Source organism: Mus caroli, unplaced genomic scaffold, assembly GCF_978045245.1.
Source record: "Mus caroli unplaced genomic scaffold, Mus_caroli_1 scaffold_10, whole genome shotgun sequence".
NCBI classification, from domain to species: Eukaryota; Metazoa; Chordata; class Mammalia; order Rodentia; family Muridae; genus Mus; species Mus caroli.
This window is the reverse complement of record NW_028227265.1, coordinates 125,380,585-125,407,012: the sequence shown is the minus strand read 5'-3', so window position 1 is coordinate 125,407,012 and position 26,428 is coordinate 125,380,585. Positions and strand designations below refer to the sequence as shown.

At 47.4% G+C, this 26,428-nt stretch overlaps 1 protein-coding gene across 4 annotated transcripts in view; it reads left to right on the top strand.

The window, feature by feature from the left end:
• Evi5l (ecotropic viral integration site 5 like) overlaps positions 1-26,428 on the top strand; it is a 40,477-nt gene that overhangs the window by 9,530 nt on the left and 4,519 nt on the right. The window contains exons 2-13 of one of the 4 annotated variants that reach the window (XM_029480735.1): positions 7,487-7,665; positions 9,758-9,947; positions 11,045-11,269; positions 11,380-11,454; positions 12,097-12,222; positions 14,523-14,666; positions 14,877-14,966; positions 16,395-16,492; positions 16,581-16,641; positions 23,809-23,862; positions 24,917-24,949; positions 25,916-26,056. In XM_029480735.1, the coding sequence (XP_029336595.1) occupies positions 7,487-7,665; positions 9,758-9,947; positions 11,045-11,269; positions 11,380-11,454; positions 12,097-12,222; positions 14,523-14,666; positions 14,877-14,966; positions 16,395-16,492; positions 16,581-16,641; positions 23,809-23,862; positions 24,917-24,949; positions 25,916-26,056 (1,416 nt within the window). Of the gene's footprint in view, positions 1-7,482; positions 7,666-9,757; positions 9,948-11,044; positions 11,270-11,379; positions 11,455-12,096; positions 12,223-14,522; positions 14,667-14,876; positions 14,967-16,394; positions 16,493-16,580; positions 16,642-16,823; positions 17,066-23,808; positions 23,863-24,916; positions 24,950-25,915; positions 26,057-26,428 lie in introns of those variants that run through there. The other 3 variants (XM_029480736.1, XM_021170054.2, XM_021170055.3) reach the window with 3 other exon arrangements.

Below are 26,428 nucleotides of genomic sequence, written 5' to 3'. Positions count from 1 at the left end.
CAAGTGTTGAATATGAATGTAAGAGCAGTACATGTTATTAACTACTGAACCATCTCTCCAGTCCCTAAAGATTTTTATTTTTTATTCATGTGTATGTGAGTCTGTTTAAATTGTGTGCATGAGCATGTTCATATGGATACTAAAGAGGCCAAAAGAGGACATCAGGTCCCATAGAGCTGGAGTTGTAAGCTGTTGAGAGGTGACTGACCTGGGTTCTAGGAACCTAACTCATGTCCTCTGCAAGAGTAGCAAGGGTTCTTAACTGCTGAGCAAACTCCCCAGTTCAACACCCTAAATTTTTAATACACATTTTTATTGGATCAATGTATGTATATGTCTGTATTACATTTGTGTCTAAGCATACAGGTGCATATCACTTTGTGCATGTGGAAGTCAAAAGACAGCCTGCAGCATCTGACCACACCGTCCATGTTGTTTGAGACATGGTCTCTTGTTAGGCTGGCTGAGCCTGAGAGCTCCCATGGATTCTCATCTTTCCACCTCCTGTCTTGCCACTGGAATGCTGGGATTACAGACATGCACTACTTCTCCAGCTTTATAAGGGTTCAGGGGACTCAAACCCAGGTCCTCAAATATATACAGTAAGGACTTTACCCATTGATCCATCTCCCCAACCTCTAGTGTCTATTTTTGCCCCTATGATATTTAGTTATTACATGTCCTCCAGCTCCCATGGACTATGGCACTTCCTTGTAATGCTCTTTTTTCTGATGACCTTCACAGACAAGATATTTCATGCAGTACCCCTTCATCAGAACCTCTCTGGCATTCTTCTCATAGAGTAAGACAATGACTTCAATGGAGAAAAACCACAGAATTAAAGCACCCTTCCCCATCACCTCCTGTCAAGGGCATATGATACCCTTATGAGGTTACTGTTGCTGCTGACCCTGATTACCTCTTTGAATCGCATGGGAATTTTTGTCTTGATTCACTCAACAAATGTTTATTGAGCACCTGCCAAATTTTAATAGTGCATTAAGGGATTAGAGCATAAAATTAAGATACTGCTTTGTCCTCAAATCATAATGAAGCAAGCAAGGACAGAAGCCATTGGTACAAAATTTATGTAGGGGGCTGGGGAAACAGCTTGGTGGTTAAGACATGTGCCATGTGTGAGGACTGGAGGTCAGATCCTTGGTACCCGCTTAGTGTCTGATGGATGTTAGGGCCCACCTTCTGCCTAGGTATGCTAGCAATGTAAATGAACTCTGAGTCCAAATGAGAGTTCCTGCCTCCATCTATAATGTCAGCAATTGAAGAAGATGCTGGATATCAACCTCTGCTCTCTGAATGAATCCTAGTACATATATGTTTATCCTCCTCCCCATGTGCAAACACACACAAATATGTAGGGGGAAGCATGTATATTGGGCTAAGGTATGGATTTTCAGGGGGAAAATTCAGGATAGAAGAACAAGATTGAAAGAAAGACTTCATGGTAATCATGCTTGCAGTGGGGCTAGAGAGATGTTTCAGTGACTAAGAGCATTTATCACTCTTTCCAAGTTCAGTTTCCAGCACTCATGTGATGGCTTACAATCATCCTTAACACCAGCTCCAGAGAATACAACACCCTCTTCTAAGATCTGAGGACACCAGGTACACATACATACATTCAGACCAAGCACTCATACACATAAAATGAATCTAAGAAATGAAAAAAGAACGTTCAAAGCTGGAGGATGACTCAGGAGGTAAAAGCACTTACCAGCAAATGTGACAGACAGCCTTAGTTCAATCCTAGGAGTGTACATGATGGAGCACAGAACTGATCTCATGAATGGTTCTCATACCTTCACATGCATGCTGTGGGGCACACACATCCAAACCACTACTAATTAATTAATTAATTAATTATACTTTCATTGAAAAAAAAAAGGGATTCTCAGCTAGACCAGGACTGCAGCTTGACTGGCAGAATGCTCACCCAGAATGCTCCAAGCCCTGAGTTCTATCCTCAGTACCATACAAAATTGAACATGGTGATGATACCTGTAAACAAAGCACAAAGAATAGAAACGGAAGGAGGAAGAAAGCGTGTGTTGGATTCAACTGCATACATTAGGCCAAAGGGGCCTTTCCAAAATCTCACCATCGTTCACAAGCCCTCAAAGAGAAGGCTTTGATTACTGCAGTATTGTTTTGACTTCCTTTGGGGTTCCGTCCCTCTCCCAACTTTGTTTGGTTTGGTTTGGTTTTTTTCTCAGTACTGGGAATTTTACTTTTGAGTATAGAACACTTGCATCATTTGTACTTTGTATACACTGTGAGTTATGAACACTAACATGTACATTTACGTGGGTGAATACTTCAGTTGTCTCGGGTAAACCTCTAGTGAGAAACTGCTAGATCCTACTGTAACTTATTACTTCCAGAAACTCTCTGACTGTTCCATTCTGAGCATTCATCTGGATCTATCATATACATTCTGGGTGATTGTTTCTTACCAGGAAGATCAAGAGTGATTCCTGCCTTAAAGTGAGAGGTCATCAAGTCTTGTGAAGGAGCTGGGGAATGAAGGAGCTGCTAAGGGCCAGCTGGCAATCTTGGCTAACCACTGGTAGAAAGAAAAGGCAAGAGATGAAAGTTTCATCTACATTAGCTTGTTTAGACTGATAATAGGGCTGAAGGAATGCTCCTTTGGATCCTCTTGCAGAGGACTCAGGTTCTATTCCCAGCACCCACATGGTAGCTTACAGCCATCCTTAACTCCAGTTCTAAAGATCCAGTAGCTTCTTTTGGCCCTCATGGGCACCAGGCACACATATGGTATACTTACGTACAAGCAGTGAGCATTCATATACAGAAAAAAAATTTTAAAATAAAATTAAACTAAACCCTAAAAATGCACTGAGGATTTATCAGTCTGGCATGCACACAATCTTGGATTCTGCCTCTGTATAAACTGGGCAAGATTACAGAGGCCTGTTATCACAGCATTTAGAAAATGGAGGCAGAGGGATCAGGAGTTCAAAGGCATTCTTGGCTACTTAGTGAGTCTGAGGCCAGCCCAGGCTACAAGACACCCGTGCAAGGTTTTAGAGGGAGAGATGACACACAGGTGACTAAGATGCCCTGCCCAAAGAGGTAGGAAGAGAAGCAGGAGGCTCTCCTTATTAACTATATAGGAGAGGGCTTCAAGAAAAAGAAACAATGGCCAGCAGTGCCCAAATCCCAGAGAGGGAAAAGGAAGAGAATTCAGAGACGCTTAACGTTGGCTTTTCTATCCCTCACAATCGTTGGACACCAGCACCATCTTTGCTCAGCCGTGAGCCAGACAGATTCATAATTGTGAATCCCAGCTCTCAGGATGCTGAAGGAGGATCACAAGCTTGAGACTAACCTAGGTGACTGTCTTAGTTTCTTTTCTGCTGTTGTGTACAGTATCCTGACAAAAGCACCTTCAGGGAAAAGGGTTTATTTTGGCTCACAATTTTGTGTCATTCCATCATGTCAGGGTGCTCACAGCAGCAGAAATTGTGGGGACACATTGAGTTCACAATCTGGAAGCAGAGAGCAATAGACTTCATTTTTCTTTTAGTCCCACAGTGAGTCTTCCCACCTCTATTAAACTAGTCAAGAGAATCCTACCAGCCATGCCACAGGCCCACAATGCTGATGAGTTAGAATGTGAATATCGATGAACCTCAAGAGAATATGTGTGGGTGACTAGTAGCCTGTATGGATGTGGTATGTCTGAATGTGAAGGAGTACATATGTACCCCCAAGAGCATAAATCTGACAATGTGTGTATGTGTTGTATATGTGTTTCAGAATATATGAATATATGCCCAAGTAGGTGTAGGTGAAACTGTATGTGCATGAATGTGTGTGAATGTGTATATATCAGAGTATGTATGCGTATGAAAGTGTATGAATAAGGAGAGGTAGGTGGAGCCCATCCTTAGGCTGGGTTCTCTCTGCTTATCAGGTACTAGGTAGTCCCAGGCTACCTCATTATCCATAAGTGCCTTTGCCCTGAGCTCTCAATGCTCTCCAAATTCAGCAGTAGTTCTGGAGCCCTCATCCTGCCTCTACTATCTTTTCTTTCCATGTTCTCCCAGTTCTGGAGACTAGCTTTGCCTAGAAAGATCATTCTGCTTTAGCACTTTGTGACCACAGCCCTGTCTAGCCACAGATTGACACTGCAGGAGATCCTGTAGCAGCCCCACTCTCTGTCTCTCTCTGTCTCTCTGACTCTCCCTCCCTCCCTTCCCACCCCTTCCCCCCCCCCCATGATTACCTCCTAGTTCAGCAGTTTATAACTGCTGAGAAACCTTTGGAGCTGGTCATCTTCAGCCAGTCTGGCACTCACCAAAATCTATAACCCTGGGCTGGGGTGGGATTATAGGACTAGTGCTCTAATCCTTAGAACCCACATAAATATCAGGTGGTGGCAGTCTGCCTGGACTTCTAGCTCACAAGCTCTGGGTCTTGCTTTGACAGACCCCACTTCAATGAATAAGGTGGAAGGGTAGTCAAGAATGATTCCTGACAAGGCTAATTCAACCTCAGGACTCCACATGCAAGTAAACACACACACACACACGCACATGCACATGAAAACCAAAATCCAGAGTTTTCTGCTCCCAAATAGAGTTGGGGGAGCCCTCAGAGCTGTCCTTGTCCTAAAAGGATAGAGGTTCCTGAGGAGCAAGAATTCTGAGATTCTCAAAAGCTGAAATGAGAGCTGTGAAGCCCAAGATCCACCTGCAATAAGGCATCAGTGGAGAGAGGCCCAGAACTAAGCTCAGGACTAAGGTGAAATCCAGTTTACCTGGGAATCCTGGAATTGATTGGACACTATAAAAAGGTGCTTACTGCAGACAGGTAAACAGTGTTCTCTCATATTGTGTCTGTTCCCCACTACCTAAGGAATCAGTTGTTCCCTTTGCAGGAGCCATGTGAGGCCCTTTCTGTGGCCATGAGTCAGAACTGGGTCAAGTTGGGTTCAGGCACACAGAACAGACTTCTGGAATAGAGCACAGAAGGAGGTGGGCAAGTGTGAAGGTACCATGCTATGTAATCAGAAATCAGGAGCAGAGATTTCTTTCTGCCTCTACAGCCTTAGGTCCTCAAACCCTGCATATGGCCTAGATTCACCAAGAGGAAATATAGCTAGACAAAAGGAACATGCTCCCCAGTCGCCACCTTCCCCTCCAGAGCCTTTTCCTTTTTCTATTTTTAATGTGTTTCTGTGGGTATGTGCATGTTCATGTGTGTGAGTACAAGTATGTGTGTACCATGCTGTGCATATGGAGGTCTTAAGAATAACCTTGGGGGGCTGGTGAGATGGCTCAGTGGGTAAGAGCACCCGACTGCTCTTCCAAAGGTTGAGAGTTCAAATCCCAGCAACCACATGGTGGCTCACAACCATCCGCAACGAGATCTGGCGCCCTCTTCTGGAGTGTCCGAGGACAGCTACAGTGTACTTACATATAATAAATAAATAAATCTTTAAAAAAAAAAAAAAAGAATAACCTTGGGTGTCAGAGTCTCCTGTTGGTAGCCACTCTGTACACCAAGCTAATTGGCCTACAAGTTTCTAGGGATTCTCCTGTGTCTATCTCCCATCTCACTGAAGGAGGGGTGAGATTACAAAAGTGTGTGTGCTACTTTGTCCAGCTTAGGTAGACTGTCAGAATCCAAGCTCATACCTTCATTGACATGTGTTTTATCCACTAAGCCATTTTTTTCAGCCCATTCCAAAGCATTTTATGATCCTAGAAATGCTCCCTACCAGGAAAATGCCAATTCTGCCTCCAATCCCCTACATGCCTTGACAGACCCTAAGAACCTCAACTCTCAGCAAGACCTACAGCTCTAGCCCCAGGATAGATCAAAATGGCCTACATTGGTGGACAAACATGTCATATGCTATATGTAATATGCTTGGTTCACAACCTTCCCTTTGAAGGACCCTAGTCTCTAGAGACCAGAGAAGTTCAGTGACTACCCTAAAATTCACACAACTCATTGACAGAGAGCCAGGCTTTAAACACATCATTCTACATCAACACACACCTTTTTTTTCCCACACCACCCCCCCTTGGTTTTTCGAGACAGGGTTTCTCTATATAGCCCTGGCTATCCTGGAACTCACTCTGTAGACCAGGCTGGCCTCGAACTCAGAAATCCACCTGCCTCTGCCTCTCAAGTGCTGGAATTAAAGGCGTGTGCCACCACCGTCCGGCTAACACACACCTTTTGATTTGCTTTATTTCTGTATGTGTGCAGAGTTGCACATATGTGAGTAAGTGTTCTTGTGGAGATGGGAGGATAGCCACAGCTGCTGTTCTTCAGTTGCTGTTCACTTTGCTTTGTATCTGTTTTATATCTTTATTTTATATGTGTGTCTGTGTGAATGTATGGCATGTGCTTGCCTGAAAGAGGAGTCTAATCCCCTGGAGCTGAAGTTACAGGCTGTTGTGAGCCACCTAATGTGGATGCTGGAAACCAAACTTGGAAAGGAGCACTAAGTGCTCTTAACCACTGAGCCATAGCTGAGGTTATCACCTTGGTTTTTAATTGTTTTGGTTTTTTTATGTTATTGTTGTTGGGGGGTATTATTGTTGTTGTCTATTTAAGACAGGGCCTCTCAATGGTCTGAAATTTACCAATTTAGCTAGGCTGATTGGTCAGTACACTCAAGGACCCTTCTGTCTTTACCTCCCCAGCATTGAGATAAAGCACACACTACCACACCAGCATTTTTACATGAGTTTTCGAGATTGAACTTGGGTCCTCATGCTTATATGGCAAATACTTTACAGACTGAGCCATCTCCCAGCCTTCAGCCTTTGTTTTTGTCACCAGACAGGCAAAAATCAAGAGGTCAGTGTCTTCAAAAGTCCCTAGAAGGCTAGGCAGATGACCCCAGGAAAAGTAGTAAAGAAGGTTTGGCATGTGAATATTGGGACCAGGATGCCCCCTCTGAACCCTCAGCCCACCCCCACCCCCCATGCATTCCCTAGGGTACCAATTTCTGGCACTTTGATGTGGCCTTGGCTTTACAGCCCAAGGAGACATTACTGCTCCAGCCTTTGACAGCACCAGACAACTGGAGAATAACTGCTTGGTCTGTGCCAGCAACATACTGTTCTTGACACAGGGCAAGTCAAATGCTACCATGAGGCACCTAGGGCAAGCCACAGCAGAGGACAGAACACTGTCCAAAAGAGGTGACCAGAACAGGGGTTTCTGTGCCCCCCTGAAGTTTCACATTAGATTCTTAGGACCTCCAGTGACAGGAAACCTCTGGCACAGGCCTTGCTGCTGGATTTGAGCCTTGGTTGTTGGTTGTAGCACATAGAATTTATAGTACAAGTAGGGGTGGACCAGGAGTGGAAAATCTGGAATGATGGAGTATTCTCAGGGTAAGCAGACAGACTTTGCTGGCTCAGAGCTGACAGTTCAAGGTAGACATCTACCTAGTGCTAACAATATGTATCTCCCTAGACAGAGCTGTAACCTGGCATCCCCCTGGCTGATGAGCCTGCCCACCATGGCAAGCCCCACTCTGAGCCCGGACTCCTCATCTCAAGAGGCCCTATCAGCACCCACCTGCTCCCCAACCTCTGACTCTGAGAATCTCAGCCCAGATGAGCTAGAACTACTGGCCAAGCTCGAGGAGCAGAACCGGTGAGTGGGGGTGGGGGAAGGGCTGATTCCTGGCTTCCTGGGACCATTAACACTCAAAGCTAGACCTGGGCTACACAGAATAACAGCTACCACAAGATGTTTAAAGAATGGTTTCTTGCCGGGCAGTGGTGGTGCATGCCTTTAATCCCAGCACTTAGGAGGCAGAAGCAGGTGGATTTCTGTGTTCGAGGCCAGCCTGGTCTACATAGTGAGTTCCAGGACAACCAGGGCTATACAGAGAAATCCTGTCTTGAAAAACCAAAAAAAAAAAAAAAAAAAAGAATGGTTTCTCTTTGATCCTCCCCATGTGGGCTGGATAAGTTGATTTCTTCATTCAGAAGAGGAAATCTTCATTTCAAAAGGTCAAATAAATCTAGCTTTCCTTTACAAGGCCATTTTTTGAAGGAAGTTATTAAAGCTCCCACCTGCCCCTATCTTATAGGTATTGGATTTTGGAGGGTGGGGAGGTCTTTGAGTTTTCTACCTGTAGAATCTCCTTACTGGAAATTCTAGGCAGAACCTCTACTGCCAAACCACACTTCCAGCCCCTCACTGTGGGATTCTAGGGGATGCTATACCACAGAGTCATGCTCTCAGCCCCTCAATGAGGTACTCGAGGCAGGGTCTCTACTAATCCAACAGATCAGGAGACACTGGCCACTAAGAAAAAAGGTACTTTATTACTTACCATTCCCAAAAGGAGAAGAGGCAGACCTGTCAGTCAAGAGGCAGACAAGAGCCTGAGGGAAAAACGCTGGCAAGAACCTTTATATTGGTTTCCATGGGCAGCAGTGGATGAAACAGGGCAAGCAAGCATTCAAGTCACTGACTTGAAGCATTTCAGTCTGGCCGCAGATGCTGGGTACTCAGCCCTGAGGTGATATGAGCAGAAGGATAGTAAGCATCGCGTAAAAGCTTGATGGAGGAAGTGGTCAGGGTGTGGGCTCTGGATTGGTTGATTTGCATATGGGAAAGTTCACTCACAGGCAGACAGCCCATTCCTATCTTTAATAACTGCCTAGCCCTAGGAAGAACCATCCCAGTCCCTCCATCTCTCCAGAGGATATAAAGCTGTCAGAAGTATCTGAAAGCATCTCAGCATGTGGAAGGCTACAGCAGGAGGATAAAGAGGGTGAGGCCAGCCTGAGCTTTGTAGCAAGATCCTGTTTTAGAATAAAGAACTGGAGTTATCAGCGGTAGAACACTCACCAAGAATGTACTGGTCCCTAAATTCAATCCCCATTTCAAAAAATAATTAAAGGGAAGGATGCTGGAAAGATGTCTTAGTGGTTAAAAGCCCTAGCTAATTGCTCTTCCAGAAGACCTGGATTCAATTCCCAATACTCACATGGTGTCTCATGGCCATTTGTAACTCCAGTGCCAGGGGATTTGATGCCCTGTTCTGTCTTTGGGGCACCAGGCACATACTGGTACTCAGACATTAATACAGACAACAATTAGAATACAAACAAAATAAAATATTCAAAAATATAAATGTCAGGCAATGGTGGTACATGTCTTTAATCTCAGCTCTTAGGAAGCAGAGGCAGGCAGATCTCTGAGTTTGAAGCTAGCCTGGTCTACAGAGTGAGTTCCAGAACAGCCAGGGCTACATAGTGAGATGATGTCTAAAACAAAAACAAACAAACCCCCTCCCAAAAAACAACAACAACAAAATAAAACACTAGTCAAGTAATTCCAGCAACAGAGAGGTAGGGACAGGCAGATCCCCAAGACTCACTGACCAGCCATCCTTGCTTAATTGGGGAGATGCAAGTTCATGAGATGCCCTGTCTCAAAAATAAAATGGAGTCCTTAACAGTATCCAAGGTTGACCACTAACCTCCACATGCATGTACAAACACATACATATGCATACAAAGAAAGAGAAGGAAAAATGGAAGGAAGAAGAGAGGAGGGAGGAAGATAAAGGAAGGACATGGTTAATATGACCCCACAGTGTCCTTGGTACTCTGTAAGTGCCCTCAGCCAGAACTTGCATTCTGAGCCCCTCTGTATAGACCATCCCTAAATGTGTTGTGCAGAGTTGGTCTGAGAATAAGCTGGTACACTCACTACTCTTCTTGCCTAGGCTCCTGGAAGCCGACTCCAAGTCCATGCGCTCCATGAATGGCTCCCGAAGGAACAGCGGCTCCTCACTGGTATCCAGCTCCTCCGCCTCCTCCAACCTGAGCCACCTGGAGGAGGACACGTGGATTCTCTGGGGCCGAATTGCCAACGAGTGGGAGGAGTGGCGGCGCAGGAAGGAAAAACTACTCAAGGTGACCTGAGGCAAATGTGGGATGGCCATGAATCTGGCCAGCCTGGTCATTCATCCACCAGCCAGGGCCAGGTAGCCCACTCTAGGCAGAAGGGCCAAAGTGAAAAAGTACAGATAGGACATGGGAATGGAGGGCAGGGGGATGAGAGGTCTTTGTGCCTGTTTGCTTTGAGCTCTGATGTAACGGTGTGTATACCTATGACCCCTATAATCAGGACATGAGGCAAGAGACTTGCAAGATAAGGACCAGTTTGGACTGCATAATGAAACTTTGTGTCAAAAAGCTTGCTTACAAAGAATGTGGGGGCTGGGAAAACACCTCCCTGTGCAGTGCTTACTGCACAAACTTGAAGACCTAAGGTCCATCCCCAGTACCTATATATATAAAGCTGAGCATGCTGGCACATGCTTATAATCCCAGCACTATGGAGGCAGAGACGGACAAATCCCTGGAGCACCTAGCCAGTCAGCTTAGCCCTGTGGGTAAGCCACAGCCTAGTAAAGAGATCCTGTCTCAAAATACAAGTGGATAGGCCAGCAAGATAGCTCAGCAAATAAAGGCACTCGCTGTAAAGACTAACAACCTGACTTTTGTCCTCAAGTCCCACATAGTAGGAGAGATTCAACTCTTTCAAATGCAGGTGCAAGTTATCATCTGGTACATACATACATACACACACACAAACACAAATACACACACAATAAATAATTTAACTGCAATTTAAAATATAACAGCAAAACAAAAACAAGCAACAACAAAATCCAAGGTGGAACCCTCTGAGGAATAACAACCAAGGCTGACCTCTGACCTCCATATATACACACATATCTGTGCATATATGTGCATATGTGTGCACACATGGATATGTACACAAACACAGAGCATGAGAATTGGGATTATAGCTTAGTGGTAGAGGAGTCACTGCAGAATAGGGGACACAGATGTCCTCTGTACCATGTGTAACCATGTGGACTGTGTGTTACCATGTGTAAGCCATATCTGAAGTGCTGAACTGGATTGGCCTTGGGATGGCTGCAGTGCCTGGGGCAGACTCCAGCCCTAGCTTCCCTTCCCCAACCTCACCCCTCCCCATGCAGGAGCTGATCCGAAAGGGCATCCCACACCACTTTCGGGCCATCGTCTGGCAGCTCCTGTGCAGTGCCACAGATATGCCCGTCAAAAACCAGTACTCTGAGCTCCTCAAGATGTCCTCCCCGTGTGAGAAACTCATCAGGAGGGATATTGCCCGCACCTACCCAGAGCATGAATTCTTCAAAGGCCAGGACAGCCTGGGCCAGGAAGTCCTCTTCAATGTCATGAAGGTAAGGCCCTCCAGTATTGGCTCCAGCCACCTTAGCAACAATCCCCATTGGAGATAGCTCCATAGGGGCTGGTGGGAATCCTGTGTTCACCCAGCCTCCTTCCTTTCTAGGCATACTCCCTGGTTGATCGGGAGGTAGGCTACTGCCAGGGCAGTGCCTTCATTGTGGGCTTACTCCTCATGCAGGTAAGTGGCTACCCTGGGCTCCATCCCCAAGAGGTGAACATGGGAACATTCCCTGAATCTAGTGACCCCCTAGGGCCAGAGCCTTACTCAGCAGCCAGCTCACTGCATCCTCTGACAGAGGCCAGACTAAGCTCTCAATGGATGGATACGGAAGAGCTAGGTTGGCATTTATGCTGCCTAGGTCCAGATATTATACCATGCAGGACAGGAACAGGGCTTAAGGAGCAGTGGGACAGTGAAGAACCACAGGTCAACAATTTAGGTGTTTACAGGGGTTTACTGGGATGTTCCTCCAGAGAAACCAGAAGGCTTAGAACAGGGAGAAAGGAGATAGCTGGGTGTCAACAGGGATGTCTTAACCAGGTAGATGAGATTGGGGTGCTATCAAGGTTTAAGTACAGCTCCATTGTTTCCTGTTAGTGGCTCTTAGCAAATAACTTCAGCCACAGATCTTCCATTAATAAATAGTACTGACCATATTTATAGTTTGTTGGATGAGTCACAGTAGCCAAGTACAGTTACAATAAATAAAAAGGGGACAGAAACATGCCCCTGTGTACCATGACATTGCCCAGAGCCCACACATGGCCTTCCCACTCTTTCTGTCACACATACACACACACACATTGCTGGTCCCTCCAGATGCCTGAGGAAGAGGCCTTCTGTGTATTCGTGCGGCTGATGCAGGAGTACCGGCTACGGGAGCTCTTCAAGCCCAGCATGGCCGAGCTGGGACTCTGTATCTACCAATTTGAATACATGCTACAGGTAAGAAGACTAGGGGTGACCTCCCTGAGGTTATCTCCAGAAAGCCCCTGAACTGGAAATTCTAGGCCTGAGAAATGACCCTTGGGAGCTGAGGATGTGGCTCAGTTAGGAGGATCCTTGCCCATCATGCACAAAGCCCTGAATACCATCCCTAGACCTTCATAAACTGGCTTGGCAGTACACATCTGTCATCGTACGACTTAGGAGGTAGATGTAGAAGGGTCAGAAATTCAAGGTCAGTCTCAGCTACATAGGAAGTCTGAGTTACATGAAACCCTCTCTGGAAAAAAGTAGTGGTATAACATGCCTGGAGCCTGGCAAGGTGGTACACATTCATGATCACAATGCATGAGACAGGAAGATAACAAGTTCAAGCCCACCCTAGGGCTACTTAGTAAGGCCTGTCTCAATATCTAAGAACTGGGGGGCAGGAAGGTTACAGTATAGGTCAGTGGTAGAGGGCTTACTTGGCAAATAAGAGTCCTGGGTTCAATGTGAAGTTCTATGGAGAAGGAAGAGTAGGAAGTGAGGGGAAATGGAAGGAGAAAGGATGAAGAGCAGAAGAAAGAGAAGGAAGAAAGGAGTGAGAGAGGGACAAAGGGAAGGAGAAAGGGAGAGAGGAAGGATAGAAGGAGTCCTAGAAAGGGCCCATTCCTGTCCTTTCCTGTGAGATGAAAGCACACAACTGTGGAGCATGCTGGGAGGGACAAGGCTAGCCAGGACAGGGGCCTCTCAGCTCCCAAGGGGGCTCTCAGAGCCACTAAGGCAGAAAGGGAGGAGGAGGGCTGGCTCCAAGTGCTAAGGGTGTGGTGGGAGGAGGAGACAGTGTTGTCTGCCTGCCTCTGCTGATTACCGAGGAGCTACAGACATCGCCATTTATAATAGCAACCCCCACAGTGCTCACTCCTGGCTGGCAGGCTGGCAGGCAGAACATAAGTGTTTATGCTGTGTATGTGTGTGTGTGTGTGTGTGTGTGTCTACACCTTTAATCCCAGCACTTGGGAGGCAGAGGCAGGTGGATTTCTGAGTTCGAGGCCAGCCTGGTCTACAGAGCGAGTTCCAGGACAGCCAGAGCTATACAGAGAAACCCTGTCTCAAAAAAAGAAAAAAAAAGAAAAGAAATTTCACAGCTGGACATAATGATGAGCACCTTTAATTCTGACAGACTACAGAGTAAGACCTTATTTTAAAAGAAAGAATAGGGTGGGAACATAGCTCAGTCATTTGAGTGCCTGCCAAGCATGAACAAAGGCCTGCTTCAATTCCCTCCTGTGGTAGTTGGCACTTTACAAGTAGAGGCAGGAGGAGGATCAGGAGTTCAAGGTCAGCTCAGCTCCATAACAAGTTGAATGCTACCTTATGATATATGAGACCCTCTTCCAAAAAATAAACTATGGTTTGAGAAGATGGCTCAGTCAGTAAAGTGCTTGCTGCACAAATGTAAGGAATTCCATTTGAACCCTCTGTATCCATGTAAAAGCCTCATAGGCTCATAGGACGATATTCCTGCTACCCTCACACGGGGAGGCAGGGGCAGTAAGAGGGCAGAGTTAAGTAAATTCCTGGAGTTTCCGGGCCAGCCAAATCAATGAACTACAGGTTCCATGAGAGGCATTGTTTTAACAAATAGGTAAAAGACAACACTTTTAATCCCAGCACTTGGGAGGCAGAGGCAGCCAGATCACTGTGAGTTCATAAGCCAGCCTGATCTCCATAACAAGTTCCAAGCCATCCAGTGCCACAGAGTGAGATGCTGCCTCATAAACAAAGGTTGAGATTGAAGGAGACAGCAGCATCAACCTCCGCACAGCCCCCTTACATATGCATACATATATGAACACATACAGACCTCCTATACATACCTACAGATAAAAAATAAGTTGATCCCTAGCATTTGCCCCCTCAAAGTTAAAAGGAATTACAAGGCTAAGCCAGAAGACCGAAGACTTTCACGGGCTATGATTTACACACCCAAGCAGATGTGTAACCAAAAGCACAGAGATGCTGGCTAAAGGAGGAAGCCCAGAGTTCTGATGCCTTCTCCAGCCTCACCTTCCCCAGTGGTCTGCTGCTATCTAATAGCCTGAAGTTGAGGTCATCGCATTTTGACATGTATTTTCCCAGGCCCTCCTTGTAGCCCCCAGTATGCCTCAGCTTATCCCCAAACACAGTAGCTAAAAGAGGACCTAGGAGGGACCTGGGCTGCCCAGGGTAGGTCAGCAAATACTCCTTGGAGGTGAGGGGCACTGAGGCCCAATGCTTCCCTCTCCGTGCCCACCAGCCTCCCCCTCCCCACACAGGAGCAGCTTCCGGACCTGAATACCCACTTCCGCTCACAGAGCTTCCACACATCCATGTATGCATCGTCCTGGTTCCTTACGCTTTTCCTTACCACCTTCCCCCTGCCTGTTGCCACCCGGGTCTTTGATATCTTTATGTATGAGGTGAGTGCCCCACAGAACACCCTTGCCCATTCCACTCTGCACGTGGAGAGAATCACATCCCACTCCCAAAAGGAATCCTGGCTAACAGGACAAAGGAGGGGCTAGAATGCAAGGAGGGTCTGAGCCTCCTGGTGGGAGACAGGAAGCTCATTGGTGAGGACTTATTAATGGGAGGACAGCAAGCTCATGGGACTATGGTTGCTTTTGCAGGGACTGGAGATTGTGTTCCGAGTAGGCCTTGCCCTGCTGCAAGTGAACCAGACAGAGTTGATGCAACTGGACATGGAGGGCATGTCCCAGGTGGGTCAGGATGGCTGGGAAGATGAAACTGTCTCTACTGGAGGTGACAGGCACTGGAAATCCCATGGCTAGTTGGTAGAGTGCTTGCCTAGCATGCACAAAGCCCTGGGTTCCATTTTACAGCACTATATAAGCAGGCATAATGATGTATGTCTTTAGCCCCAACACTCAGAAGGTGAAGGCAGGTAAATCAGAAGTTTAAGGCTAACCTGAGCTATACAAGATTCTAAGCAATAGGTCTAGCAGTGATGATGCATACCTTTAATTCCAGCACCTGAGAAGCAAAGGTACACAGATCTCAGAGTTTGTTTCAATCTTGAAAAAAAAGCAAACAAAAACAAAAAACAAAGATTCTAAGTGACAAGGGAGGAGCTGGCTTCCCAATAGAAGTCACTCCTGAGCATCTGGGATCCTTTCTGCTGTCCCTTGAGGCCTACCTGAGGAACCCCAGGCTCTGTCTGATACAACCTAGAGCCAGCAACCTAGTACTGGGGAGAACAGAAGGCCAACACTCAACTGATTTGGGGAAGTCCTACTCACTCTTTCCTACCCACTTGTTGCAGGTCCCCAAAGCTTGCCTGCAAAGTAACCCCTGAGAGTAAAAATTTGGGAGGTTTTCAGTATGTTTTCATCCCAGCTCTCAGCCTGGGGGACACGTGAAGGAGCCAGGCATCTTGAGGTAGCCTCCTACCCTGCTCCTCCCTGCCTGCGCCTTCCCCTGGCACAGTCTGCTAGATCCAAAGCCAGCTTTCCCCTCACCATGGTTTCCCCATCACCCAGGCCCCTATTCCCTCCCAGCATCTTCCAGCTGGTGCTTCAGAAAAGAATGAACAAAGACCACAGTTGTGTCTGCGAACACGGCCATACATTGTCCAAGACTGCCTGACTGGAGCAGCTGGGCAGAGGAATAGGACCTGTGTCCCCTGAGCTTGTCTACCCACTTCCTAAGGAGGGTTCCCCCATGCTCAGACCCCATTCACCCAGTCCTGCCTTCAGGAGGTCCTCTGGCCGGATTGTCTTAATTTTATTTATTATTAGTGTTAATGTGGGGTGGGGAGAGGGAGAAAGGAGGAGGGCTCATGGCACACAGTATCTCACAATTCAATTCTCTACTTCCACTCTCTTATTCTTTCCACTGTTGGTTCCAGGGATGGGACTCAGGCCAGGCTTTGCAGGCCAAGCTGATCCCCACTCTCAACCTCAGGATTCCCCTACAAGCCTGCTAGGAAAGCAGGCCTCCCTTCTTGTCTAGCTGATCTCTCTCCTGCAGTCAATTCATTTGCACTACAAATGCTGGCTGAATAACCAAAAACAAACAGCCGGGGTGCTGAGACAAAGAGAAGCCTCAGGCAAATCAGGATACAGTTAGAGCTCTGGCAGACCTGGTGGTCAGGGCCCAAGTGACCATGACTCCCCGTGTCTCCACAGTACTTCCAGAGAGTCATCCCCCACCAGTTTGACAGCTGCCCAGACAAGCTGGTCCTCAAGGCTTATCAGGTCAAGTACAACCCTAAAAAGATGAAGAGGTCAGTGCCCGGGAGTGGAGAACTCAAATGGGAAGCCCACCTCAACACCAGGGAGGCGGGACTTTGACCGTGTGCCCCGTCCTCACAGGCTGGAGAAGGAGTACGCAGCTATGAAGAGTAAAGAGATGGAGGAGCAGATCGAGATCAAAGTGAGTTCCAGAGGCGTGGGAGAGGGGCAGAGATGGGCTCCCCTGAGGCTTTCCCTTACAAATCCAGAGCTGGCCGCTAGAGGGCGGTCCTATCTAGCGCACGGGTAGAACAGGCTGGCCTGGGCAGACAATCTCTGGCTTCGGATGACCCTCGCTCACTTGACCTTTCCTTCACCTGCCAGCCCCGCGTGGGAGCGCATTCCCCAATTGGCATGTCCTCAAAGCTGGCCACACAACAGTAAACAAGACAGTCAAAGATCCTTGCCTTCATGTCCCCCAAGTCACCCCCAAGTCATGGGGTGACCTCCAATAAATCACTGAAATAGTGTGGATTCTAGAGTGCTCCGGATATAGTCATCCAAGAAAGAGACAGTCGCGCCTGGGAAGACACTCTAGGTCCAAGAGTCCAGTGTAAAGGGCCTAGGATAGAAATATGTACCTGGTGGGTAGGAAGACACCTGGAAGGCTGGGGGCACAGAGGATCTTCCCGGAAGGTTGAGAGCTAAGGAGTAGGGTTCAGGCAAGCCGGATGGATATGTAGGCTAAGGTTACAGTATGGGCATCCACTGAGGGCTCTGTTTGTGCTGGTAGCCAGCTTGCCAGCCCATCAGAGTCAGTGCCTTGAGTGCACAAAACGTCTAAAACTAAACTTACTTCTCAATGGCCTCTTCACCTCTCTTCATGTGATTTTAGCTGTTCACCCAACAACATCGATTGAAACAAAGATGAGACCTGGTCTTAAGTGACAAGGACCTGGCTTTCCAGATAAAGGCACTCTTGAGCATCTAGAGTCCTTCAATATCTTTCCAAGCAGGCCCAGGTACTTCCAGGTACAACCCAGGGCCAGGATGTAGAAGAGAGGAGAAAGAAAAGCTCATACCCACCTACCTCAGCCAGACAGCCAGCTATACAGTCCCAAAGTCTGCTGGCCAAGAGTAAGGGCCCTGCCGCCCGAAATGGAGGACAGTCAGGGTTACAAACCTGCACATTGGCCTGGTTTTCTCCTCTCCGGTGGATGAGTCAAAGTGGTTAGCACTGGTGTCCCACAGTGTGACCCGGGCAGGTGGATTCACCTCTCTGAGCCTTGTAGCTTTGCTGTGCTGGTCCTATTACTGCCAACCGCATGCTCATTGTTCCTACCTCCTGTGGGAGTCAGGGGCAGGGGTATGTGCCTGCAGGCTGAAGCACTTGGCCTGCTTGAAGTTTCCTGAAAGTTTTCTGTCCTGGGTTTGTGAGCCATCTCACAAGGAAGGTAGCTGGAGGGTTGCACTAGACCAAATGTGGTCCTTGCTGTGTGCAGATGAGCAGCCTGCTCTCATCTGGTGACTGTGGGGACCCAGGAATAGAAAAGAATGTCACAGACCTTGAGACCACAGGCCAGTTTGAAAATTTCCCCAGAGAAGAGATTTCCCCAGAGTCCTTGAAGAGTCAAACAGATGTCTCCTCATAGGGCATCTTACAAGTGTCCTGCAGTTCAGTCTTTTACTTTTAGACTGTTTCAAAACATCCTGATTTGATGCTGGGAGGTCACAGTGATGCACGACTTTAATTCCAGCACTCAGAGGCAGAGGCAGGTGAATCTCTAGTTTTGAGGTCACCCTGGTATACAGAACAAGTTCTGGGATAGCCAGGGCTACACAGAGAAACCCTGTCTCAAAAAAAAAAAAAAAACCCAAATAAACAAAAACGAATCCCTTATTTGTTTGCATCAGGAAAGGCAAGATGACAGGTGCATAGACAACTGCCTTTGAGAGAAGTGTTTGTTGAGGCTGGGGCAGTAGCTTAGTGGTGAGCATTTGCCCAGCATGCACAAGGCCATGGGCTCCATCCTCAGTATAGAACAATAGAAAAAAGGAAAGAAGAGGCAAAGGATATGGCTCAGTGGGTGAAGTATTTGCTGTGCAAGCATGAGGGCCTGAGTTCCCTAGAACACACATAAAGAGCAGTAGTGCACTTTTCATCCCATCCATGGATACACAGAGACAGGGCGATAGATCCCTGGGGGTCACTGGCAAGACAGCCTAGCCAAATTAGCAAATTCCAGGTTAAAAAAGGAGGGGTAAGGGTGAGGAGATGCCTCTGTAAAGTGCTTGTGTCTCGATCATGGAAACTTAAGTTCAGAGCTCCCAGAACCCAACAGTAAAAGCCCAGCACAAATAGTGTGCATTTATGACCCTAGCACTTGGGACTGGGAGAGGTAGCAGGCAGATCCCTGGAACTCATTAGCCAGCCAGCCTAGCTCAGTCCATACAGAACAAGCCGGGCATGGTGGCGCACGCCTTTGATCCTAGCACTTGGGAGGCAGAGGCAGGCGGATTTCTGAGTTCGAGGCCAGCCTGGTCTACAAAGTGAGTTCCAGGACAGCCAGGGCTACAGAGAAACCCTATCTTGAAAAAAAAAAAAAAAAAGAAAAGAAAAAAAAAAAAAAACCATACAGAACAGGCCTGAGCTTCAGCCTTATCAAGAAACTGCATTTCAAAAACTAACATGGAACAGGGGTAGTGGCACATGCCTTTAATCCCAGCTGTGAGGTGGTTGCAGCAGGCAGATCTCTGTTCAAAGCCAACCTTGACTACATTACAAGTTCCAGCCAATCATGGCTACATAATGAGATCCTGTCTCAACATAAACCAACAAACCTAGGCATTGTGGCACAAGTCTGTCATCCTAGGCTGGGAGGTGGACTTTGGAGGGTCAGGAGTACATGGTCTCCCTCAGCTCTATGGCAAATTCGAGGTCAACCTGGGCTACCAAATGAGACCCTGTCTCAATAACAGAACAGAACAGGCTGGAGCCAGGCACAGTGGCACACACCTTTAATCCTGACTCATGGTAGGCAAAGGCAGGACAATTTCTGTGAGTTCCAGGCCAACCAGGACTCAAAGTGAGACACTGTCTCAAAATATAAATAACAAATAATTTTGAAGTTACTAAGTATTTTAAAATAAATAAAGACTGACCTCTGGCCTCCATGTGCATGTGTGCACTGGAGCATGAGCTTATACACACACGCCTGCATATATACACACAAATAAGCACACAGGTGTATACAAAAGAAAGGGAAGAAAAGGAGCTAACTATTCTGTTTCAAGAGGAAAATGCAGGTCATGTCAGTCAGAGAGCATAGAGGGGGCATGGTCCAGAATGTCTGACATGGTTTCTACACAAAGAATTAAATCAGAGCAGGTGTATGTGAGCAGGCTCAGGACCCAGGCATGATGGGCTAGTAGAACGGGCAATTTGAGTGATATCCTCTGCTCTGGCTTCAAGGAGATTCTCCATAGTGTCTGTATTAGCCCTGGGCCTTTAGAATGAAAGTGGTGTTCAGTTAGTAAACCTCAGATAAAGGAAAGGTTAAGGATTCTGGAGTTGTTGATTTTGTACTGAAAAGACAGCAACACACCTGTTGTCTATGAGTTAGCTAGTTCTGGGAAGGACCATCTCTCCTAAGCTAGCAAGGCCTCAGGTTGCTAAAGCATCATAAAATACAGAAACTTTCAGAGTCAGCAAGCTGGCTCAGTGAGGGAAGGTACTTGCCATCAGCCTGATGACTTAAGCTTAATCCCTAGTGATAGAAAGACAGAACTGAACCTTGAACAACTGATCCTCTTACCTGGGAATATTGAGAGAGAGGCATTTGCCATCATACCCAGTTTATGTGATACTGAGGATTGTAACCAGGGCTGAAAGCATGCTAGGCAAGCACTCTATGAACTAAGCTACATCCCCCAGACCACTACCCTCAATCTTTTGTAAACCATGACTAGTGTGTACCCCCACATACCCCTCATTCACTCTGCCTCCATTTTTTCCATTTGGGATAATCAGAAAAGATAGGACTCATTAGCTAGGCCCAAGTTCCTCTGTGAGTGGTGGTGCTGGATGAGTTCAGATTGGATAGAGCCATCTAGGGGTTACAGTCCAGGGTCAAGAGACCTAGTACTCCTTGTCCTTAAACAGATTTGATCCAACTAGGAAGCTCAGCTGAGGGCTGCTCCTCTTTGACTCTGTTTCCTTACACATGATGTGAGTCAATGACCTGATGATCCATGGTTTGCTCCAGTTGCTTTCTATCACCGCATCCCCAAGAAGCAACCCAGGAGCTGGGTAACCCATAGGACGTGTTCTTGTTTCACGTCTGCTGCTGTGATAAAATACTGACAAGCTGAGGAAGTCTGGAGAAATGGCCTAGCAATTAAAAGCTCTGGCTGCTCTTCCAGAGGACCTGTGTTCACAACTGTTGTTCACAGCTGTCTCAGGAAATCTCAGGCCCTCTTTTGGCCTCTAGAGTCACTCCAATCACATAAAATTAAAATTTTTTTAAAAGTTTTTTAAACTTAAGACAAGAAATTATTTACTTATTGTAGCTAACAATTCCAGATTACAGTTCATTGCTACCAGGGAAGTCCCAGCAGAAAGAGCTTGAGATCACTGGTCACATCACACCCAGCAGAAAGAGCTTGAGATCACTGGTCACATCACACCCAGCAGAAAGAGCTTGAGATCACTGGTCACATCACACCCAGTCAGGAAGAAAGAGATGCTTACATACTGGAATACTCCCTTGTTTGTGCTCAGTTCTATTTATCAACTCATGCAGTTTAGAATTCCCTGCCTCGGAAATGGTGGGCTGTCTTCTCTCACATCAATTAAGCCAATGGAAAAAAAAAAAGAAAAAGAAAAAAAAAAGTTCCCTCAGAGTTCCTGAAGCAGAGGTAGGTATATATCTGTGAGCTCAAGTCTAGCCTGGTCTAGGAAGTAAGGAAGGAAGGAAGGAAGGAAGGGAGGGAGGGAGGGAGGGAGGGAGGAAGGGAGGGAGGGTGGAAGGGAGGAAGGAGAGAGAAAAAGAAAATCCCTATAGACAAATCTATGAGCCAACCCAATGTAGACAATCCTTCATTAAGATTCTCTTCCTAGACTCTAGATTGTGTCAAGTTGACAACTAAAACCAACCCTCACAGCCTTGTAGGCCTTTTGGTCATCTACAACTACAAACGATTTCTTCATAACCAAGAACCCTGAGAAGGCTACCTACAGCACCTTTGCATATATCATCAGAGGGTCCTGAGGGAAATTAAAACCACAGATACTTACCCCAATTTCCTCATCACAGAGCAGAAGGCAGAGCAAAGCATGGGGTGGTATACCTCTGCAGTCCCTACTCAGGAGGCAATAGGATCAAAGTTCAAAGCTGCCTATACTATATAACAAGACTATAGGGAGAAGGAAAATAAAAATAAATGCAGTGTGTCTGGAAGGTTAGAAATGTGGTAGAGATGTTGCCTAGTGTGAAGGCAGTCCTGGGTTCCATCCGTCCCTGCCATCACACTGCATAATCATAGCATCATGGCACACACCTGCCATCTCAGTTCTCAGGACATAAGAACAGCAACATCACGGAGTGAAAAGCATCCTTGGCTGCACAGCAAGTTCTAAGCTAGTCTGGGATGCATGAAATCCTGTCTCAGAGAGAAACTGTGATTAAAGCAAAGGCCACCTACATGTTCAACACAAGAGACCTGAATTCTGAGATGGGGGCTGTTCCAGAGAGTCTTAGTGGCTGCTGGAAGCAAAGGAAAAGGGGGTCAGGACTCTCTTGAAACACAGGGGAAAGACCCTTGAAAGGCTAGGCAGAAACAGACTTCTGAGGGTAGTAGAGATGCTGACTGCTCCTTACACTTACTTACACATGCGCATGCATACACACAGGCACACATGCACACCCCACAGGAAGGGGGAGCTGAAGGGTTTTTTTATTTTTATACTTTTAGACAGGGTTTCTTTGTGTATCCCTGACTGTCCTGGGCCTTGCTTTGTAGACCAGGCTGGCCTCAGACTCACAGAGATTCCCCCTGCCTTTGCCTCCTGAGTGCTGGAATTAAAGGCATTCAACAACACACCCAGCTCAGGTTTTCTTGTGGGTTGTTCGTTTGTTTGTTTTTAATAATTTTGAGTCAGGCAGTGGTGGCACAAGCCTTTAATCCTAGGACTCAGGAGGCAGAGTATTTTGTGTAGCTTTTGCTACCCCACCTAAGCTCTGGCACCAGAGAATATTGAATCTGTGGATGAAAAACACACTCATTGCTCAATTTCAACTTGCCTTATCAGCTCAATTGCTGGGCATTATTAATCTCCCGAGGCTAGTATGCCCTCCCCAATACTCTTAGCTCAGCACCCTCAATCTATCCTCAACCTTAGCTGTTCAGTTTTTTTGACCCCGCTCAACATCTCATCCTCCCACCTAGAGAGAGCAACCACAGGCCATTCCTCCCAAGATCTCACATGGCTGGTTGGTTTGTTTTGTGTTTTTTGTTTTTTTTCTCTCCGAAGCAGGACAAACTCCTGCGTCTGCCAGCTTGCCTGCTTCCCCAGAAGTCCTGACTATCCTTCTGCCCAGCATTGCCCCATGGCATCTTTACTGATAGATCAAGAACCAATTGGTGAACAAGACCTTAGCATCAGAACCACCCCTACAGCAGAGCCAGGATGACCTCTGAGTTTAAGGCCACCCTGGTCTACAGAGCGAGTTCCAGGACAGCCAGGGCTACACAGAGAAACCCTATAATTCAAATGAAAATAAAATAAAAGCATTTGAGACAGAATCTCATATAGACCAGGCTGACCTCCAATCCAATAGCTAAGGATGACCTTGAACTTATGATCCTCCTGCCTCTGCCTCCCAAGTACTAGGATTACAGGCATGTGCCCCCAAGCCAGGTTTTTGCAAAGTAAGGGCTTTTTTATGTGTGCTACAAAAGCACTCTGCCAACTGAGCAATATTCCTAGCACCAAAACAGTTTTATTTTAACTTTTAAAATGTATTTTATTTTGTGTATGTGGGTGGGTGTGGAATGACATGCATATGGAATGTCAGAGGACAACTGGTAGGAGTTAGTTCTCTTGTACCACATGAATCTTGGGCATCTAAGGTAGGAAGTCAAGCTTGGCAGCAGGCACCTTTATCCAGTGAGCCATCTTATAGGGCCTCAGTATTTTTAATAAACCATTTAGACAGTCATGTGCCTCATTTTCTGAAATTTCTGGCCCAGAACATTAGCACCCTCTGGGAACCTTCCTTGACCTCTGTGGTTGGTGAGTGGAGATTAAGGGCCTATAAGTGCTTGTGGGGGAGGGGGGCTCTGAAGTGCTCTTCTTCTTCCTCTATAGAGGCTTCGAACAGAGAACCGGCTGCTCAAACAGCGGATTGAGACCCTAGAGAAGGTGAGGAGTGTGGGTACCAGCTGTTGGGTTCCAAATCTGTCTGCCTCAAAACACCAGCAGCTATTAAGGCATTGCTCTGTCCCGATCTAGCCGAGTTAAAGAGCATAGGTAGAGCAGGCATAGTGGTTGTACTCTTGTAATATCAGCATATAGGAAGAGGAGACAGGAGGATTAAGAATTCCAGGCCAGCTAACCTCAGCCATATGAGACCCCGTCTCAAAAAAATAAAAATCTGAGTGGCCTTTCCCTCAGCCTCCCCTAACTCCATGGAGATCTAGGCTGCCCTGTTATTAGGGGTTCTCAGAAGACTTCATCCCACTCTGGATCTCAACTCAGCCCTAGGGTTACAGCTAAATTACAACTCAGTGGATGGCAATCACAAACTGCATGGGTGGGAGAACAAGCTCCATCACTGGGCCACAAGGAATCCCAACCTGTAATTTGTAAGTTTCATCCTAGGAAGGAAGGAAGACAGACGGGGAAGTGGCGGGGGTGGGGGTGGGGGTGGGGGACTCATCCCTTGAGGTAGAGAGGCATGGACTTGGCCCGAGACCCTACTAGGTTATGGATGGGGTGGTTTGGGTAACTTAGCATGACTCTGGGCCCTACTTCCTGTTCCTTAGTGTTCCTCATTTGACTATTTGCTGACCACAAGGAAGCAGTAGGTCATGGACGGGATGTTATTACCACACCAAAACCTCAATTCTTGTTTTCTCTCAAGATTAAAATGCATCCCCTGTCCCAGTCCTCTCTGGGATCTCCTCCTCACACACAGTGATGAGACATTCCTGCTGCTGGTTTTTCTCAGCCTCGTGCACCCCAACCTCCCCACTCACATGAACCTCCCTCCAGGACAGAGTTGGCTCTGGCTTTGGTCTTTCTCTGGGCCCTCTTCCACTGGTTTTCTGGTCTTCACTTTTCTATCCCCTGCTTCTAGAGATAGCCCACTGCGTTTAGTGACAAGTGGTTCTTGTCTGTCTCTCCCCCTCTCCTGTCCCCTGCCTTCTGCTCTGCCTCCTTCCCCCCGTTGCTGGGAACCCCCTTCGCCTGGTAGGAGAGCGCGGCCTTGGCTGATAGGTTAATCCAGGTACTGTAGCTTTTCCATATACCTCTGCACTCTCCATCCCAGGCCCTTCCCGCGTCCCTGCACAAGACAGCCAGTAACCACCTCTTTCCTGGCCACTGCCATTCTGGGGGCAAGAGCAACTTGCATGGAGGGGCAGCTTCCAGGAAGAACAATGCCTTGAGGGAGGGGGCATGTGAGCTGGAGACAAACACAGATGGGAGGCCTTTGTGGGAGTGAGTTTAGAAGAAGGCTTACCCTCAGCATAGACAGCAGGTTTCCTCCACCGAGGAGCAAGGGACGCTACCCCAGTAGGACTCAGGACCCTTAGAGCATTCCATTTCAGGTCCTGACACATTTGTTGGCTAAGCTTACACTAATGTGCTCACACACAGGCATGCATGCATGCAGACACACACACAATTGTTCTGACTCCTCTCTGCTTCTGCTGTCACCCATCGCCATCTCTCACCTGCCTGCTTGTGCTGCTGCTTCACTCTTGGATGGCTTTTCTAGAAGCTTCTGCACAGTGCCCAGTGGCTCCGAGCCTGGAATGGGGAGCAGGGACTATCAAGCCGGGTGGGAAGGAGGACGTGGGTGGAGGGAAGGCCCCAGGGAGAGTTGTAGAGGTGTATCACCTCACACAAGCCTTTTGCTTTGTACAACAATCTTTTTCTTCACTTGGGACAGAGGCAAACAATCCGGATTGGGGATGGAGCCCCAGCATGGGAGTTGGGGGCATTTGTCACTGAAGCCTGGTAGCACATCCAGAATGTCCATTACTCCCTGGATCCTTTAGGTGGCCTGTTCTTGCCTGTCTCCACCCATTCTAAGGCCTGCTTGGGCACCCCATCCCAGGCTCTGAGCACTAAAGGCCATGCCTGTCTCACTTTAACCCTCTCTCATCCTCTCTGAGCTTCCTAGGGGCCAGGCCTGGGACCAAAGCAGGTGGTCATGGTATCCTTTCCACCCCATCCTCACTGTGCTCAGGGGCAGGTGACACGGGCACAGGAGGCTGAGGAGAACTATGTCATCAAACGGGAGTTGGCAGTAGTGAGACAACAGTGTAGCTCGACTGCAGAGGACCTTCAGAAAGCACAGAGTACCATTCGGCAGTTGCAAGAACAGCAGGTACCCGGCGGTTGAATGGGATTGACTGGCAGGACCACACCTTCTACAGGCCTACGTGCCACCCTTGCCTGCTAGCCCTCAGGGCTTAGATCTGTAAGGTGGGTGAGGGTGCCCCTCACAGCCAGCTCCACACCAATCTGGCCATACTGCCGGAGCACACCCCACCCCAGCCCATGGTCCTAGGACTGAGTCTTGAAGACTTTCAGAAGGCACCCTGAAGTCATGGAAAGTCCCATTCCCAACATTCCCTCTGTGCAGCTTTCCCTGGAAAGAAGCCAAGCCAGTTTCACGGCCTTCGAGTGCCATGAACTTAGCATGGGTTCAACCCAGGATGCCTAACAACTGGGACCCTCTTCCAGCCCAGGCCCACTA